The sequence below is a fragment of the Podarcis cretensis genome, assembly GCF_951804945.1.
Source record: "Podarcis cretensis genome assembly, chromosome: 3".
NCBI lineage: Eukaryota > Metazoa > Chordata > Lepidosauria > Squamata > Lacertidae > Podarcis > Podarcis cretensis.
Window position 1 is genome coordinate 86,418,808 of NC_137172.1, and position 14,815 is coordinate 86,433,622.

Consider the following 14,815-nt stretch of genomic DNA (forward strand, 5'->3'; position numbering starts at 1 on the left):
TAAGGGCCAGTCTTGCCAGACTCTGGGGTTGGTGCGCCCATCTCACTCAAGAGGCCGGGGGCCTGCGCTGTCCGGAGACACTTCCGGGTCACGTGGCCAGCGTGACATCGCTGCTCTGGCGAGCCAGAGCTGCACACGGAAACGCCGTTTACCTTCCCGCTAGTAAGCGGTCCCTATTTATCTACTTGCACCCGGGGGTGCTTTCGAACTGCTAGGTTGGCAGGCGCTGGGACCGAACGACGGGAGCGCACCCCGCCGCAGGGATTCGAACCGCCGACCTTTCGATCGGCAAGCCCTAGGCACTGAGGCTTTTACCCACAGCGCCACCTGCGTCCCTGCCCAAAAGTTGTTATTGGCCTCTTATTCCTAGCTAGTTCCCCAACAATATTTCTGCTGCTACTCTTTCTCCTCTCCAGGCAAATTCTAAGGGTCCTGTTGCTTAATGACCCTGAAGATTACCCTGCAGTTTCTGTCACCATTGCCTCTTACCCCTTACAGCAGGCATGGGGAAACTGGGCTGGGGTTGATGGGAGTTGTAGTTTAGCAACATCTGAAGAGCCAAAAGTTCCCCATTTCTTTATAGGCTCAGTCTATGGTCTGGATAGCTATCTCATTTTGTTATTGAAAAAATAGAATTGAATACAGTTCTAGTGAATGATTAAGAATCAAATTATGTACCCATCCCAAACAGTTCAGATTCATAATGCTTTTCATTACAGTGGGAATGAAAAGCAGTCAAATAGGCAAACTGAAGAATATTGGGAAGTTTAAACAAGCCTTTCCTCTCTTTCTGGCGAGAGCTTCTGCATTTAAGACTTAAAATGCAAAGTAGCCCTCTCAGAATTTCTTTTTGAATCTTCTTCAGTACATCAGTCTTTGTGAGGTTTGAGTGGAGCAAGTGATCAAAGTGAGCAAAGGTCTCTGTGTTCTGGATCTTGAGTGAACCACAACTTCGTTGTGAAATTTGTAATGCAAATGTCACTGTGTTGACATTTTCCTACAGTCTTTTGTGTGTTTCAGGTGAAACATTATGAAGTTCTTTAGCCTTTTTCATGCATTTTCAATGAGCAATAATCTATGCTTTCTTTAATAGGGAGATTCATCCAGATGGATTACCAAAGGCTTACACTATCATATTGTTATTCCGCCTTCTCCCGGACACCCCCACTGAACCATTCGCAATTTGGCAGATAACAGACAGAGATTACAAGCCACAAGTTGGAGTTGTTCTTGATTGTAAGAATGATTTCACCTGCTTATAGTATGAATAGAATCTCTAAATGGAACTTTATGGCTAAATTTTCATCCTTTCTTCCCCAATCTGTCAAGCTCAGAACATTATTGAAATATTTATTGTTGCAATCCAATATTTGTTCAGTACCAGAGATCAACAGGGAAGAAAATTCTGAGGTAGACTGAAACTAATTTGCACAGTTATGAGCAATTTGCATAATATTTGCCTGGACCCTGTGTTTGCAAAACCGCAGCTGATTGTGAAATCTTCTATTTGGATGAAATCATCCAGGAAATACTTTAATCTGAGGTTTAAAAATAGAAGTTATTAGGAATGGATCAGCCACTAACTTTCAGAAAGATCTTGCCATTTTTATTATCTGAAATTATACTTTGCAAACTCTAGAAATGAACATACTGCTCACCAAAGTACACCAACTAGAAGGATGTTAATTCAATGCTCCTATATCGGCATAATCAAAGGCCAGGCAGAGTTCCAGCAGTAGATATATTGTTTGTTGGTCAGCATTTGTGAGCAGTCAACTAAGCCAGATGTTTCTCTAGTTCATCATATTCTGGTGGCATGTTAAAAGAATAAGTAAATACCAGGAAGTTTTGCTTTCATCTTTATACTGAAATAATCTTCATTCAGAGTTAAACTGCCATAAATCATGCTACTTCTATGTAGTGTCTGAGTTTTGAGGGAGGGAAACTGGCAAGTTGGGAACTGCAAGAAACCATTCATCTCTCAGCCACCTGCAGCAAGCATTGGCACCAGGTGTTTTAACACAGTGTTTGGCTTATCTCAAAGCGTACTTACCCAAAGCTCCAGTAATTGGCTTGCATTCTATGCCAGTGAGCTTTGTTGTGTCCTATCCATTTAAAGTTTTATGATAGGTTGATATTTATTTGGGCCCCGAGACATCAAATAATGTACTTTACAATGTGTAATGACTATGAATCTGGTATTATTTCTGTTTATTTTTTATTAGTAAACCTGAGACAAGTGGATAATAAACATTCATGATTTGGCCCTAGTAATACATTCTTTGCTGCTTGTGACATGTTTAGTCAAATTAGACTGCATATGTTACTGGGGGCATGGAGTGTTATAAAACTGTAACTAATTAACCATGCATATAGTCAATAATTTTTTTTTCTCAACCAGCATCCAGCAAAGTATTATCATTCTTTAACAAGGACACAAGAGGAGAGGTTCAGACAGTAACATTTGAAGGTGATGAAGTCAAGAAACTCTTTTATGGAAGTTTCCACAAGGTAAATGCTGACAATTGTGTGCAAATTGTTATGAACAAAAGCATTTTTCTTGAGAACAAAACCCATATTTTCTAGTTAGTAGATATAGATAAATAATTTATAAGTCAATTCAAGCAAATATTCTTGAGCTTATACTGTTAATGTAGAGTGAATATTTATGATAGGTTAACATATTGAATATGTCCAGTTCAATGGGGTTTGATCACAAGTAATTGAGTTCAGAATCGCAGCTAAAAGGTGGTAAATACTATAATATGGGCCTCCTATGATTTCTGAATGCCATTGTATTGTTTGTCATCAGTAGGAGATTGGGTAATTCATTAGAAAGAATGTTTCAAAGCTAAAGAGAAGGAACCTTCAGAGCTGGTCTACAATTGCACTTCCTGCATAGATAATGATGATGATTAAAATTTGTATAACAAAGTTTATAACCATAGATCTTAGGGCGCTTCACAACATCCAGCACCCCATATTTTCTGTCATCTGCAGATTTTGTATGGTAATTTTGATGTTAAAAATATCCAATATTAAGAATATGCCAAACTTTTAAAAATTGGATTGAACCCTTCCAAAATATGAAACATTTTTGTGGTGTTCATTCAACGAGTTATACGTTCACTCAATGAAAAATAGCTAACTTACCGTAATATTGGCTACTTGTGGAAAATTTGCTTTGGCACAGTTCTTTGGATGTTGAGTAGCATTGCTGTAGTGATAGTGGATGAATCCAGCAAGACTCTTTGGGAAAGTGTTGGCTTAGTAATACAGTAATTAAAGCAGTATCAAAGAACTCTTATAGAACCATATGGTTTTTATTCTGTGTCTCGCCATTATGAACCAAACTACATGTGATAGAAGTTCCATTACTCTCCCTTGCAGCACTTTAAAAAAAAATTAAAAATAGCTGACACAGGAAGCTGGAACTGGGGGCAGATGGCTGACAGAAGGGAAGAGCTCCTAAATGCTTTTGCTTTCTGCTCTTTACATGCTGAAAATTGCCCCCTACAGCTACTGTCTCATCACCAGGGGAAGAGATATAAGGTCCTCATATCTATTCCCTTCCCGGGAGAAAAGTATTGGGATGGGGTTACTTTGCACAGAACAGCAGAAGCAGGAATGGTCATGTAGCTTCTCCCTTCAGCCAGTCCTCAGTTTCTCACAGCTGCTTTAAAAATATGTAAAAAGAAATTAGCCTCTAATCTGTAGGTTGGCCCTCAGCCTTTGCCTTAGCTTTCCAGCAGAAGAAATGTATACTCACTTTCATTGATAAAGGGCAGGCTATAGATATTTTATATAAACCAACTACAAACATGGACAGATCTATATAGCTATAACACCATGGAGAGCTATTTAGATGCATCTACATACATTTTTGCAGCAATTTAGTGCCACATAATATAATAACAAATATTTATGGGATTTAATTCTGGATAAACAGATGTTTCACTTTTTATTTGTAATTGTCAAGAATGTTTAAGAAATCATAAATATAAACATCTATGATATACAGTTTTCTTTTCTGCTAAACATGACTTAATGCAGCTATAGAAATGACATTATAATTACAAATAAACTATCAGAAATTGCACCGAAATACAGATCCAGATCTTGAAGTGGTAAAATGGCAGGAAACCCTTGATGAGGTTTCAAGCAATTGAGGAGGGAACTTTAATAAACTTCTGTTTGAAAGCTGAACAGTGCTGTAATGTATTTCCATTTCTCAAGGATTTGTGGTCCAAATGTATTACTCAGCTCTTGGCCCTGTCCTGTGATATTTTGTTATATATGTATTCCAACAGAAGCATATCCCTTTTATCCAAGCAAGGCCTCTGCTAGATACTCTTTCATTCCAAAGTGTACAAAACAAACAGTATGGAAAATGTAACTGTTACAAAGCCAGCAGAAGTATAGTATTTTTTTTTTAAAAAAAATTATTTACATTGGATAAGAGAGATGCAAAATGGAACTCTTAGTATACCTTTTGTGAAATGCTAGTACGTGATGGTAGCACAGTTTCCCCCCCAAAAAAATATGAATAAGTAAATCTAATGTTTCAAGTTCTTAGTCTAGTCTTGTAAAAATGAGGAACATTATCCTCTCCACCCCATCCCATCTATTCCACCCAGTTTCTATGAATGGGAGAGATGTTTGGAACTCTTGTGCACTGGAACTTCTACTGGCTGTGTCTAAATCCAAGACATTGGACAGCTGCAGAAATAATGCTAAACCATATTTTAGGGACCACAAAAACATTTAACATTACAAGAATGAGCTTAGCTTTTGTCCAGGCCTGTGTGCTCTCCCAGCTTCTGCACCTTTGCTGTGAGAAGGAATCTGGAAGCCTTCCCATCCACTTTTGATTAACTGTAGTTTTGTCATGTTGCCCAAATCTAGACAGCTGATTATTAACTATAGTTAGGGAAACATGCTGACTTCAAACCATGGTGAAGGAGTTGATGAGCTACTCTTATTTTTATTAGCCATAGTTAAATTTAACTACAGTCTGGGGTTTGGACAACACACTAAACTGTGGTTAATCTCAGAACAGAAGTGGAAGCTTTTGATCTCCTTGTGGTCATGCCAGAGGAGGAGAGGGGGTGGGGGGAGCGTGTGAGCCCATTTTGTTCAAATGCAACCACTGTTGTGTGGAAAGGAAAAATGGAAAAATAAAGTTCTGGGACAAGAAAGAACAAAACAAACCCACCCTCACTTAAATTCTTCTATCTACAGTATATCTTGCGAGAATGTTTTACTCATATGGTCATAGTTGGTCTGAGCCACCTCAACCATTTGTATAAATAATTACATACCTTAGTGCCTGAACCAATGCTCACCAACTTACTTGGGCACCCACTTTTAAGTCCCAAGAACAACTTTGTATATGGAGCTGTTGCATTTCTTAGTAAAGAAGCACTTGCATGTGGAGGACCCATGCATAGATCAGTGCCCCTATTCCTTCAGAACAGTTAACAACTTTAAACAGCAAATCCAAGGTGTATAAAAAACATACATGCATTTAGTTATGTTTCTAATAAATTTTCTACAGGTTCATATTGTTGTAACTCCCACAAATGCTAAAATTTACATTGACTGCGTTGAAATAATGGAAAAACCAATTAAAGAGGGTGGAAATATCACAACTGATGGCTATGAAATACTGGGTAAACTACAGAAAGGTGACAGGAAAACAGCAACAGTAAGTAACAAGCTTTACTTTATATCAGTTCCAAGCACATGCAAAATGTATTTTGATATCCTTATTAAGAGTCTACTTACAACGTTTAGGATATACTTAATAACCATCAAGACTCAAGTGGCATCTTAAAAACAAATATATTGTGGCAGGAGTTTTCATAGTGATGCCCTACTTCACCAAATAATGCTCTTTGGATTACACACAGGACACTATCACAAATCACAAAAACTACTCATCTGCCCAGCTCTGGACCAATTTTATGCCATGAAGTCAGTTTCTTTTATATTGACTTAGGATAAATGTTCAGTCCAAGATGGATGAACTTGGTTGCTCCTTGTTACAATGTATATGGTAAGTTTTAGTCAAAATTACCATATGAACCAATAGCCGTAGCTCTGAGAAGTTGACTGGAGTATTCTCAGACCAAAATATAAATGTAAATAAACAAGTTAGCGTTTTCTGACCTCCATCAAAAAAACCCCACAATGCATCTGTGTGCTTAATAAAGATATTCCCATGGCATTTGTTGTAGAATAGAAGTTGGCCTTCTGATCTAGTAGCCTCAACATATGAGTCAACAGTAGCATGACTCAGTCATGAAAGGGCTTGAGTCACATAATCTTTGGCTGGGAAAATATTTCTATTATCTGAACAACTTTCTCCCACTGCTATTTTTATGTACTAATATATAAAGCTGCAAGACATTTATTGCATTAAACAAATATTATGTGTGCTTTGTTAAAAATGTCTTTGATCCAAAGTAAGCAATTAAGTGACCATTTATTCAATGTTGTCCTATGCTGTATTGCTGAACAGCACTTTACTGCCTTGGCTGAATGGCAAAAATGATTCTTGCCTAATATCACCCTGCATAACTATTTTTTTGAAATTTCCTACTGATGTAACATTGAAGACATTTGTGTTTTTGTCTTACAGTTAGAGATCCAGAGCTTCGACATTGTATGTAATGCCGTTTGGACTAGCAGAGATAGGTGCTGTGACATTCCTTCTAGGGTAAATATAATATTTAAAGCTTCATGTCAACAATCTGAGCCAGTCCTACACAGAGGACAATGCGGAATAATGTTTGAAAGGTCCCTGTTGGGAATGACAAATTGCTTATGTGACTCTGAATCATCCTGAGACTCAGAGGGCAAGAATGCAGATACTTTACCAGAGCCATATTATAAATTCTCCCTTCTCTTCTGCTACCAGACACTTCTGTTGGATTATTAACTGTTTCAGAAGCAGGATGACAGCATTGAATTTTCCCTCATATCGATCACAGATTATATGGAAGCTATAACTCTGGATGCACCTTTAGAGAAACCCCCTATGGGCAACCTAAATTTCTTTAATTCATATGTGTAGGTTACTTCATTCATATGTGTAGGTTACTATGTGTATGGGTAAATTGATTTATCTAAATCTGTTTTTAGTCCTAAGGATAAGTCCTACAACATAGGAAGTCATAAAAAGTGTAGCAAAACATCTGCTGAGTATTTTGCTCCATCCATGAGCAATGTGCATTTGGGACTAAGCAGCAAGACTTCCACACCAGCCATCATGGTTCCCAGGCAATCTTGAGTCTCAGTTCTCTCTCCTGTCTGTCTGCCTGCCCTTAAAAATATAATTTAAACATGCTACAGACAATAAAAAACATATTTGAAACCATTCTCTTGGTGATCACCCTTTAAAAAATATTCAAGAGAAATGACAGATGTTTGTCCTTTAATTTTCAGAGGGATGAAGCAAAATGCCCATCGTTACCAAATGCTTGCACATGCACACAAGACAGCGTGGGACCTCCAGGACCTCCAGGACCTGCTGTAAGCAAAATTATTGCATTGTGATTACCAGACATGTGACTCTGTAGAGTACCTCAGATTAACAAACTGGAATCCATAGAACTCCAATGACTTCAGGAAGTCAATGATGATGGCAACAACCTCTCTGTTCACACTAGCACAGGGAGCCAAATTAGCTGCAGCACCAGAATTAGTATAGCAACAGCTTTTGTCTGTTGATGCTCTAGCACAGGTGTAAGGAAATGGATCCCTTGCAAACAGCCCTGTATGGCACTTTGAAGTCCTCCTGACCATTGGCACTTCAGAAGCCCGGCATTTGGATTGGTGGCAAGTCTGAAGCACTGCATATGATCAAAATGGGCTGGTGAGCCAACTGAGGAGGCCTGGTGGTTGATAATTATATAAAAGTATTGGGGGAGGTGGGTAGAAGAAGTGTTGCAGGGGGGGTAGCCATTTCCCTCTATTTCCTAACCACAGTGACTTCTACTACTATCATGCCAGTCAATGAAGAGGTGAAACTGATGAGATTGTATCGTCACACTTCTGATCAGATTAATTTCACTCCTAAGAGGTAATTTAAGGAAGGACAAAGAGAAATTTGTTGTTGAATGTGCTGCAGAAGGGGAAGTGCGCACCATTCAAAGTAAAGGTGTATTTTTAAAAGTGAGATCTTTCTCCTGAAATAGTGAGACATTACTATGTGGGAGCAGATACCCTTCCACACTATATTTGTAGAGAGTTATACGATAATAGACATGCAGCATGAGGAGGTATATATTTACAATTTCTTTACTGTGTTAAAAATTATTAGCAAATGTTTAAAAACACCCCAGGCGTGCATGTGGGTTTTCTTTTGTTTTTGTGCAATGGGGGTGTGCTTCTTATCACCATGATGATGTTACTACCCAACACATTCCTACAATAATAATTGTACACATGACTATGGCAGCAATGCTTGTTGTACTATTGGGAGCTAAAATTGGCCATTCTAGGTACCGCTTTCAATACTGAAACCTTTACAGCAGTATTGATGCACTGGCAATAATCACTGTGTGTACATTGGGCAACAATATCACTGCCAAGTCTGGTGAAAAAACCACATCTATGCACAGCTAGACTTCATAGCTTTCTTTTTTGTTTTCAGTATTTTTATCATAGACTTGTAGTGTACAGTTTGACGCCCGCAGCCCCACAATACGTTGATCTAAAGTTTGTTAGTCTCTATTTGTGCATTGAATGAGCCCATAATGAACCTTCTGCTTCACCATTCAGCTACTTGCGAGAAGTAATATAGCTACTTGCAAGAAGAAATTTGCATTCATATATGATTTTGGACTTCCACGTCTATCTATCCATCTATCTATACTCATTATTTGCATGTTTTTGTTTTAGGGAGGCCCAGGTGCTAAGGGACCAAGAGGCGAAAGAGGCTTAACTGGGCCCTCTGTGAGTATCTGCCTAAAATACACACTTACGTGGATGTAAGTCCTATTGAACTCGGTGGGGCTTACTCCTGAGCAGACGTACACTGGATTGTTTTGTAACTGTTTTGTCTCCTCCCTTGGGTTTTTTTAAAAAAGACTTTTAACCAAGTAATTATTTAAAGTTAAAGTATCTGTATTTAGTTCTATATATTAGGACCACATCGTATGCTACATTTTTAGTATACTGTGAATGCAAGAAATATGTTTGCAAATATCTGTACCATCCCACACACCAGGGAGAAGTAATCTTACTGAAAATTCACTCTGTGACAGTTTTCCCTTTGAAATCAACCTCATTCATGTGAAATTATAATATCTGTATCTCACTTTGCTTCCCTTCAATTGCCTTCAGTTTCTATCATTAGTACACATGTGAGGAAGATATAAGAGAAAGGATGTCAGTTCTGCTGCATTGTTCTTCCCTGTCCCAGCAAGTTATGTGGGGTTGGTTCATCATCTATATTTTGTGGAGGAACCTGAGGCAATATTTGTCAACATCACAATGGAGGCACCAATATTTGTATCAAATAATGCCACCAAGCAATAATGCCGACACTCTTGGCTTATCATCTTTCACACCTTTAAACTACATAATATTTTGATAAAGCTGCTACAATGTGACAAGCTCACCAGCAAGGCAAAGTTTTACCTCAGCTGATGGCTACCAGTGTTTCTAAATGCACTAAAAAAAGAGTTTCTGCAAAGAGCCGAAACACAGTGGAACCCTCAGATTTCTAGACAGGCCTTTTATAAATGCTGTCACCTTGTGAAAACATATTATGTGAATCCATCTTTTACGTATGTTCTTTAAGATAACCACTTTGGAAGAATAAAAGGCTAGCTAGCAAATGGGTTTCTCTCTTTTTCTACTTTAAGGGGCCACCTGGTGCTCACGGAGATGTAGGACCTAGAGGCCCTCAAGGACCACCAGGACCACAGGGGCCAAATGGACTTTCCATTACAGGAGAACCAGTAAGTAAACAGGCATTCAAGTTTTTGGAGAGAGCAAGATAGCATGCATAGCATATTTAGTGCTCTCGGATACTCTTTAACTATTGCGCTTTGACATTGTTCGTCACATAGTAGAAAATACTGGGAATAAGTGCTTTAACACACGACATCATATTTACAAGCATTGCAATACTGGCTGATTACACAAAAAAATAATAGCCATACTATTGTTGTGGTGATTTAGAAGGAACATTGCTATGCCTTTCTGCATTTCCAGATAAATTCTTAAGTTTTCAAAAGGTTAGGCAATTATCTGGCATTCTCTGAACTATTTTCTGATAGTTAACCATGTCACTATTCTGAGAAACTAAATCATGTGTTGCATGCTGTGTAGGTAAATCAGAGGAAAGAATGACAAAGGGGCTGGAAGAAACAGTCCAGCCTTCCCCAGGAGCCCCCCAATCTGGTGAATGGGATGGGTTGTACACTGTGGGGCTGGGATTCAAGGGGGAATCACTCCAAGTCTTCCCAGCCCAACGTGCATGATGAATGGCACCTTCTAAAACTTGCAGTATTTCCTCCTTCTAGGGTCGTCAAGGGATGAAAGGTGATGCTGGAGAGCCAGGACTACCTGGTCGCTCAGTAAGTTTGCTTTTTTAAAAAATAATATGGTCATGCTACTTATGCTGCACACGTCCCATAAGTGCTAACATATATTAAGTTCTCACTTGTAGCCTGGTATGCATAAGTTTCTGTTGAGTTTCACTTGCTCTTCAACAGATGAGACAAAATGCTATTGAAGTTCAAAATAATAAAACAAGACCACACAGGTACAAAACCACATCATGTATCAGCTGTGAATTGGTACTGAGAAATGGGACTAGGTTTTAAGGAAACAAAGAAGGCATCAAAGTTCCAGGAAAAACTGGGCAACAACACAAGAAAAAAGACTCTCAAGCTCAGAGGCCTCACTATCCATTTTTTACATCCCTTCATTTGGAGAACTGTTCCTTAATTCCTTCTCTCTGCTTCTTTCTACTTAACCTATTCCTGCTCCAGAATAGGACCTCTCCTTTTACTCTGTGGCTGCTAGGCTTACTCAGGAGTCTTTGGTGATGTACCTTGTCAAAAGATTTTTGAGAGTCCAAGTCAACTGTGTCAACCAGATCACCTCTGTCTCTATGCTTGTTGGTACTCTCAAATGTGTGTCTTGTATTGCATAACTCAATAATTCTCTCTGATTAATACTTTTCTTCTTCTGTAGGGATCTCCAGGCTTACCTGGCCCCCCTGGCCCAATGGGACCTCCAGGTGATAGGGTAAGCATTTTTGTTTTATATTTGTTGATGATCACAGTAGGTCTAGGGCTGTGCCATTGGTGGACAAAGATTCCTAGTTACACAACAATTTCCTACATGGAAGTCTACTAGTTTTGAGTAGGACATCCTTTTTGAGTACCAAAAGTAGGTGAGCTGGTGAGGGGCTCCATTTCAATGCTTGTACATGAACTGTGTTTTAACTTACTTTGTGTTTCTTCTTTATGTACTCATGGCAAAATAAATATATGGATGACACTGCTCCCTTTGACGGTGTATAAGCAATAGACACATATTTTTCCTACTTGGTAATTATTTTCATCATAGAACATTGTGTAAGGAGAAGCCACCTGGCTTGACTTTAGGAATAGCACAGGGTAGAATTTCCTCAGCAGGACTTCACAGGGCCGGGGTGAATGAATGAAGAGAGCCTGCCAAACCCACAAAAATAATCCCTAATGGATGGGTGCAGTTAAAAAATGGCAATCGCCATCACTCAAATGCTTAAGGTTGGTTTGGTTGTATGTGAAAAGTTAAACTGTGCAGACCATCAGAGTAAAGACTCTGGCTAAGTTTAGATTGAGAGAGGAACAGTAAAGTTTTAGTATTAGAAATAAACTACTCTCCTGATATTGTCTGGTTATCTAAATCGCATAGTGCTTTCTCTTTGAAATTAATATGTCAGCTATGACCACTACTCTTGATTAGTTAATATTTCTCTTTCTTGTGTGACTTTTTGGATGAGTGCTCATTATTCTCAGCCATTTTGGGGGGTGGGGTGAAGGGGCGCATGATGTGAAGAGTGGGGGAAGCGCCATTGTGCAAGCAGACGTCCTTGCAGAAAGCTTCCATTGAAAAGGCTGGTTAGGTGAATCCTGCCAACTAACAAAAAAGGCTGGATGTGAGAAAGCAAACAGGAGAAAGAGGGACAACAGAGTCTTAGGTGTAACGCATGAGAAGATGATGATGTTGGAACTTCCTCACAAGTAATTGAGCTTTAGCATTCAGCATGAATTCTTAATCAGAGAAAAGCCTTGATATATTCATGTGATAACTAGTTGATGTTAGCGTAACTGAAGCACAGAACTAAATCACACCTAGGCTGGCAATATCTTTTAAACATATATATTAATAGTTAATGGACATTAGCCTAAACAAGTCATCATGGAATTAGCTTATCTTTTTAAAGAAACAAAACAATAATACATAAACTTTCACTTTTCAACTAGGGTTTCACTGGAAAAGATGGCCCAACTGGACCAAGAGGACCCCCTGGACCATTAGTAAGTGTTAGCTTGACTGTTTGTGGACTAACTGGGGGGCTTTGACATTGGGGAGGGATTAGCTTTCTAAAAGTCAGTTTGCTGTTATGGTTCTCCCTCTACCTCCTCATTGTTTGTGTTAGCAAATAACTACCCGAGCAGGTTAAATCATACAACTATGTAACCTCTTTTGGCCCAAACCCTAAAGGTTCCAAGGATCTTCAGACCATTTGGTGAGCCTGGTACTCATTCTAAGTTCAGGTTCTCTCGTCAACATGCCTCTCTGTGGGTTTGGTACAGTAGTTTACCTGGACAGTAATGCTTATGGATCTGTAATATAAGGACCCTTACACACACACACACACACACACACACACACACCACTTTTTAGCTTGCCCAGAACTCTCCACCATGTCTTTCTTCCCTGTTGGGTGATGCTCATTTGAGGCAATGCTTCTCAGCTACTTACTTCTGTGCTGCCTTTTCCTTCCTTGTTGTTTCTCTGTTTCCCTGCTACCTTTACTTTTCCCCTTCCTTGTCTCTATATCCAATATCCCTCATGTCCTTGTCTTGACCCCCATCTCCTTTTCACCCTGGTCTGCTCCAATTATACTCCTTTGACACCATCTCCTCCTTCCCCCCCCCCCGCCACAACTTTTATCATGCAGCTGGTTGGGCATTTCTGTCTTTCCCATGACATTGCCTTGACCCAACCCTTCCACTCTGCCTGCCTTACCCTTCTGGGCAGATCATCAAGCAGATGGAGCAACAGAGGAATCACTGCTCACAGCATTCACAATATACTATTGTATAGGCATCATTTAATGTAGACTCTTATGTAGCCAAAAGAAGTACCAACCATGCATGCACATACATACATACATACACACAAGGGGTGTGTGTGTGTGTGTGTGTGTGTGTGTGTGTGTGTGGTATCAACAGGCTTGGATGAACTGTAGGGCTCGTACATATACAAAAAACCTCAGGAAGCAAAACTTAGTTAGGGGAAACTCTGCCCCCTAGCCCAATGATGACCAAGCATGCTCAGTGGCTATGGAATGCCGACTGATTCTTGAAGGGGAGGGAGGACAGAAAAAACCAGGGGAGGGGTAATATAAAGGAGTATCCTGGAAAAGGTCATGGCTGGCTGGCTGGCACACTTCATTTTGTTGCAGGCCTAATTGGTTTGATATAATTATGCATATTATTCAGTGCCAAATTTTGCTGTAATATCACTCTGGCAAAATGTGCATCCTTTTGACTCCCCTCTTGCATTCTAAGTCCTATTCCTATCAATCCTGTATTGTTTGTTATCCAGTTAGAAGATTTGATGACTACAGATAGTTATGCAGGAGGTTTTATTAAGAAAAAGATCTGGCTGTGTCTAATGTGGTCTGCACATGTTCATTATGCTGGAAAATAGTCAAAAGGAAATCATTTCGAGTACAGTTAAGCTTTGGGAATACTAGAAGCTTCATAATGTTTTATGAGGCTTGAAAATTTCTCTTATGGAATTTGTTCCTTTGATGTGATTAGAAAGATGTGAGTGTTTTGCTGCTGCTTGGAAAATCTGTTAAAAGAAAGCCTGCTAGTTGCTAGGACAATGCTTTTTCATGAAAAATCAATAGGCTAAGCATTAAAAATTATATAAGATGCTATTTAATTACTTCCATACTAATTGTTAAATAAGTAAGTGAAAGACCAATCCTTTGCTCCCTAGGAAGGTAACTCATGAGACTCCCTCTGCACTGACAGAGAAGATGGTAGTGGGCAGAGAGAGATGGCCAAGGATGCCAACTTCCAGGTGCAAAATATAGACATAGGACATATCCAGTGCTATTTTTCTAGAAAAAGAGGTGCCGGAACTCACAAGGAATGCCTCCCTTGTTCTCTTATAATAGCAATGGTGTCTACCGGAGAGGTGCTGAAACTGAGTTCCAGTGAGTTCTGTGTGGAAAAAAACCATACATATACATATACATCATATATTGAGTTCAAAGCATTTAAGACTCCTCAGGTGAACCTTGGATCAACCAATTCACACTGTTGCAAAACATTTCAGAGAGCAAGACTGAAATTGGTTTTGAACTTAGTTCAAAACACACTGGGCTTAATTAACTTTTTTAAAACTTTTTTTAACCTTTTTTAATTAACCTGGATATTTCCTTCCTTTTTTATAGCAACTGAGTGTCTCACCCAAGCTTCATCAACCTCAGCCCTCCAGATGTTTTGAGACTACAGTTCCCATCATCCCTGACCACTGGTCCTGCTAGCTAGGGATCATGGGA

At 39.3% G+C, this 14,815-nt stretch overlaps 1 protein-coding gene across 9 annotated transcripts in view; it reads left to right on the forward strand.

Moving 5' to 3' along the window:
• Positions 1–14,815, forward strand: part of COL12A1 (collagen type XII alpha 1 chain) — a 116,995-nt gene that overhangs the window by 87,205 nt on the left and 14,975 nt on the right. For all 9 annotated transcript variants that reach the window (XM_079970267.1, XM_079970271.1, XM_079970270.1 and 6 more), the window contains 10 exons: positions 1,094–1,236; positions 2,402–2,511; positions 5,558–5,707; positions 6,644–6,721; positions 7,450–7,536; positions 8,908–8,961; positions 9,876–9,971; positions 10,539–10,592; positions 11,215–11,268; positions 12,495–12,548. In XM_079970267.1, coding sequence (XP_079826393.1) covers positions 1,094–1,236; positions 2,402–2,511; positions 5,558–5,707; positions 6,644–6,721; positions 7,450–7,536; positions 8,908–8,961; positions 9,876–9,971; positions 10,539–10,592; positions 11,215–11,268; positions 12,495–12,548 — 880 coding nt within the window. The remainder of the gene's footprint in view (positions 1–1,093; positions 1,237–2,401; positions 2,512–5,557; positions 5,708–6,643; positions 6,722–7,449; positions 7,537–8,907; positions 8,962–9,875; positions 9,972–10,538; positions 10,593–11,214; positions 11,269–12,494; positions 12,549–14,815) is intronic.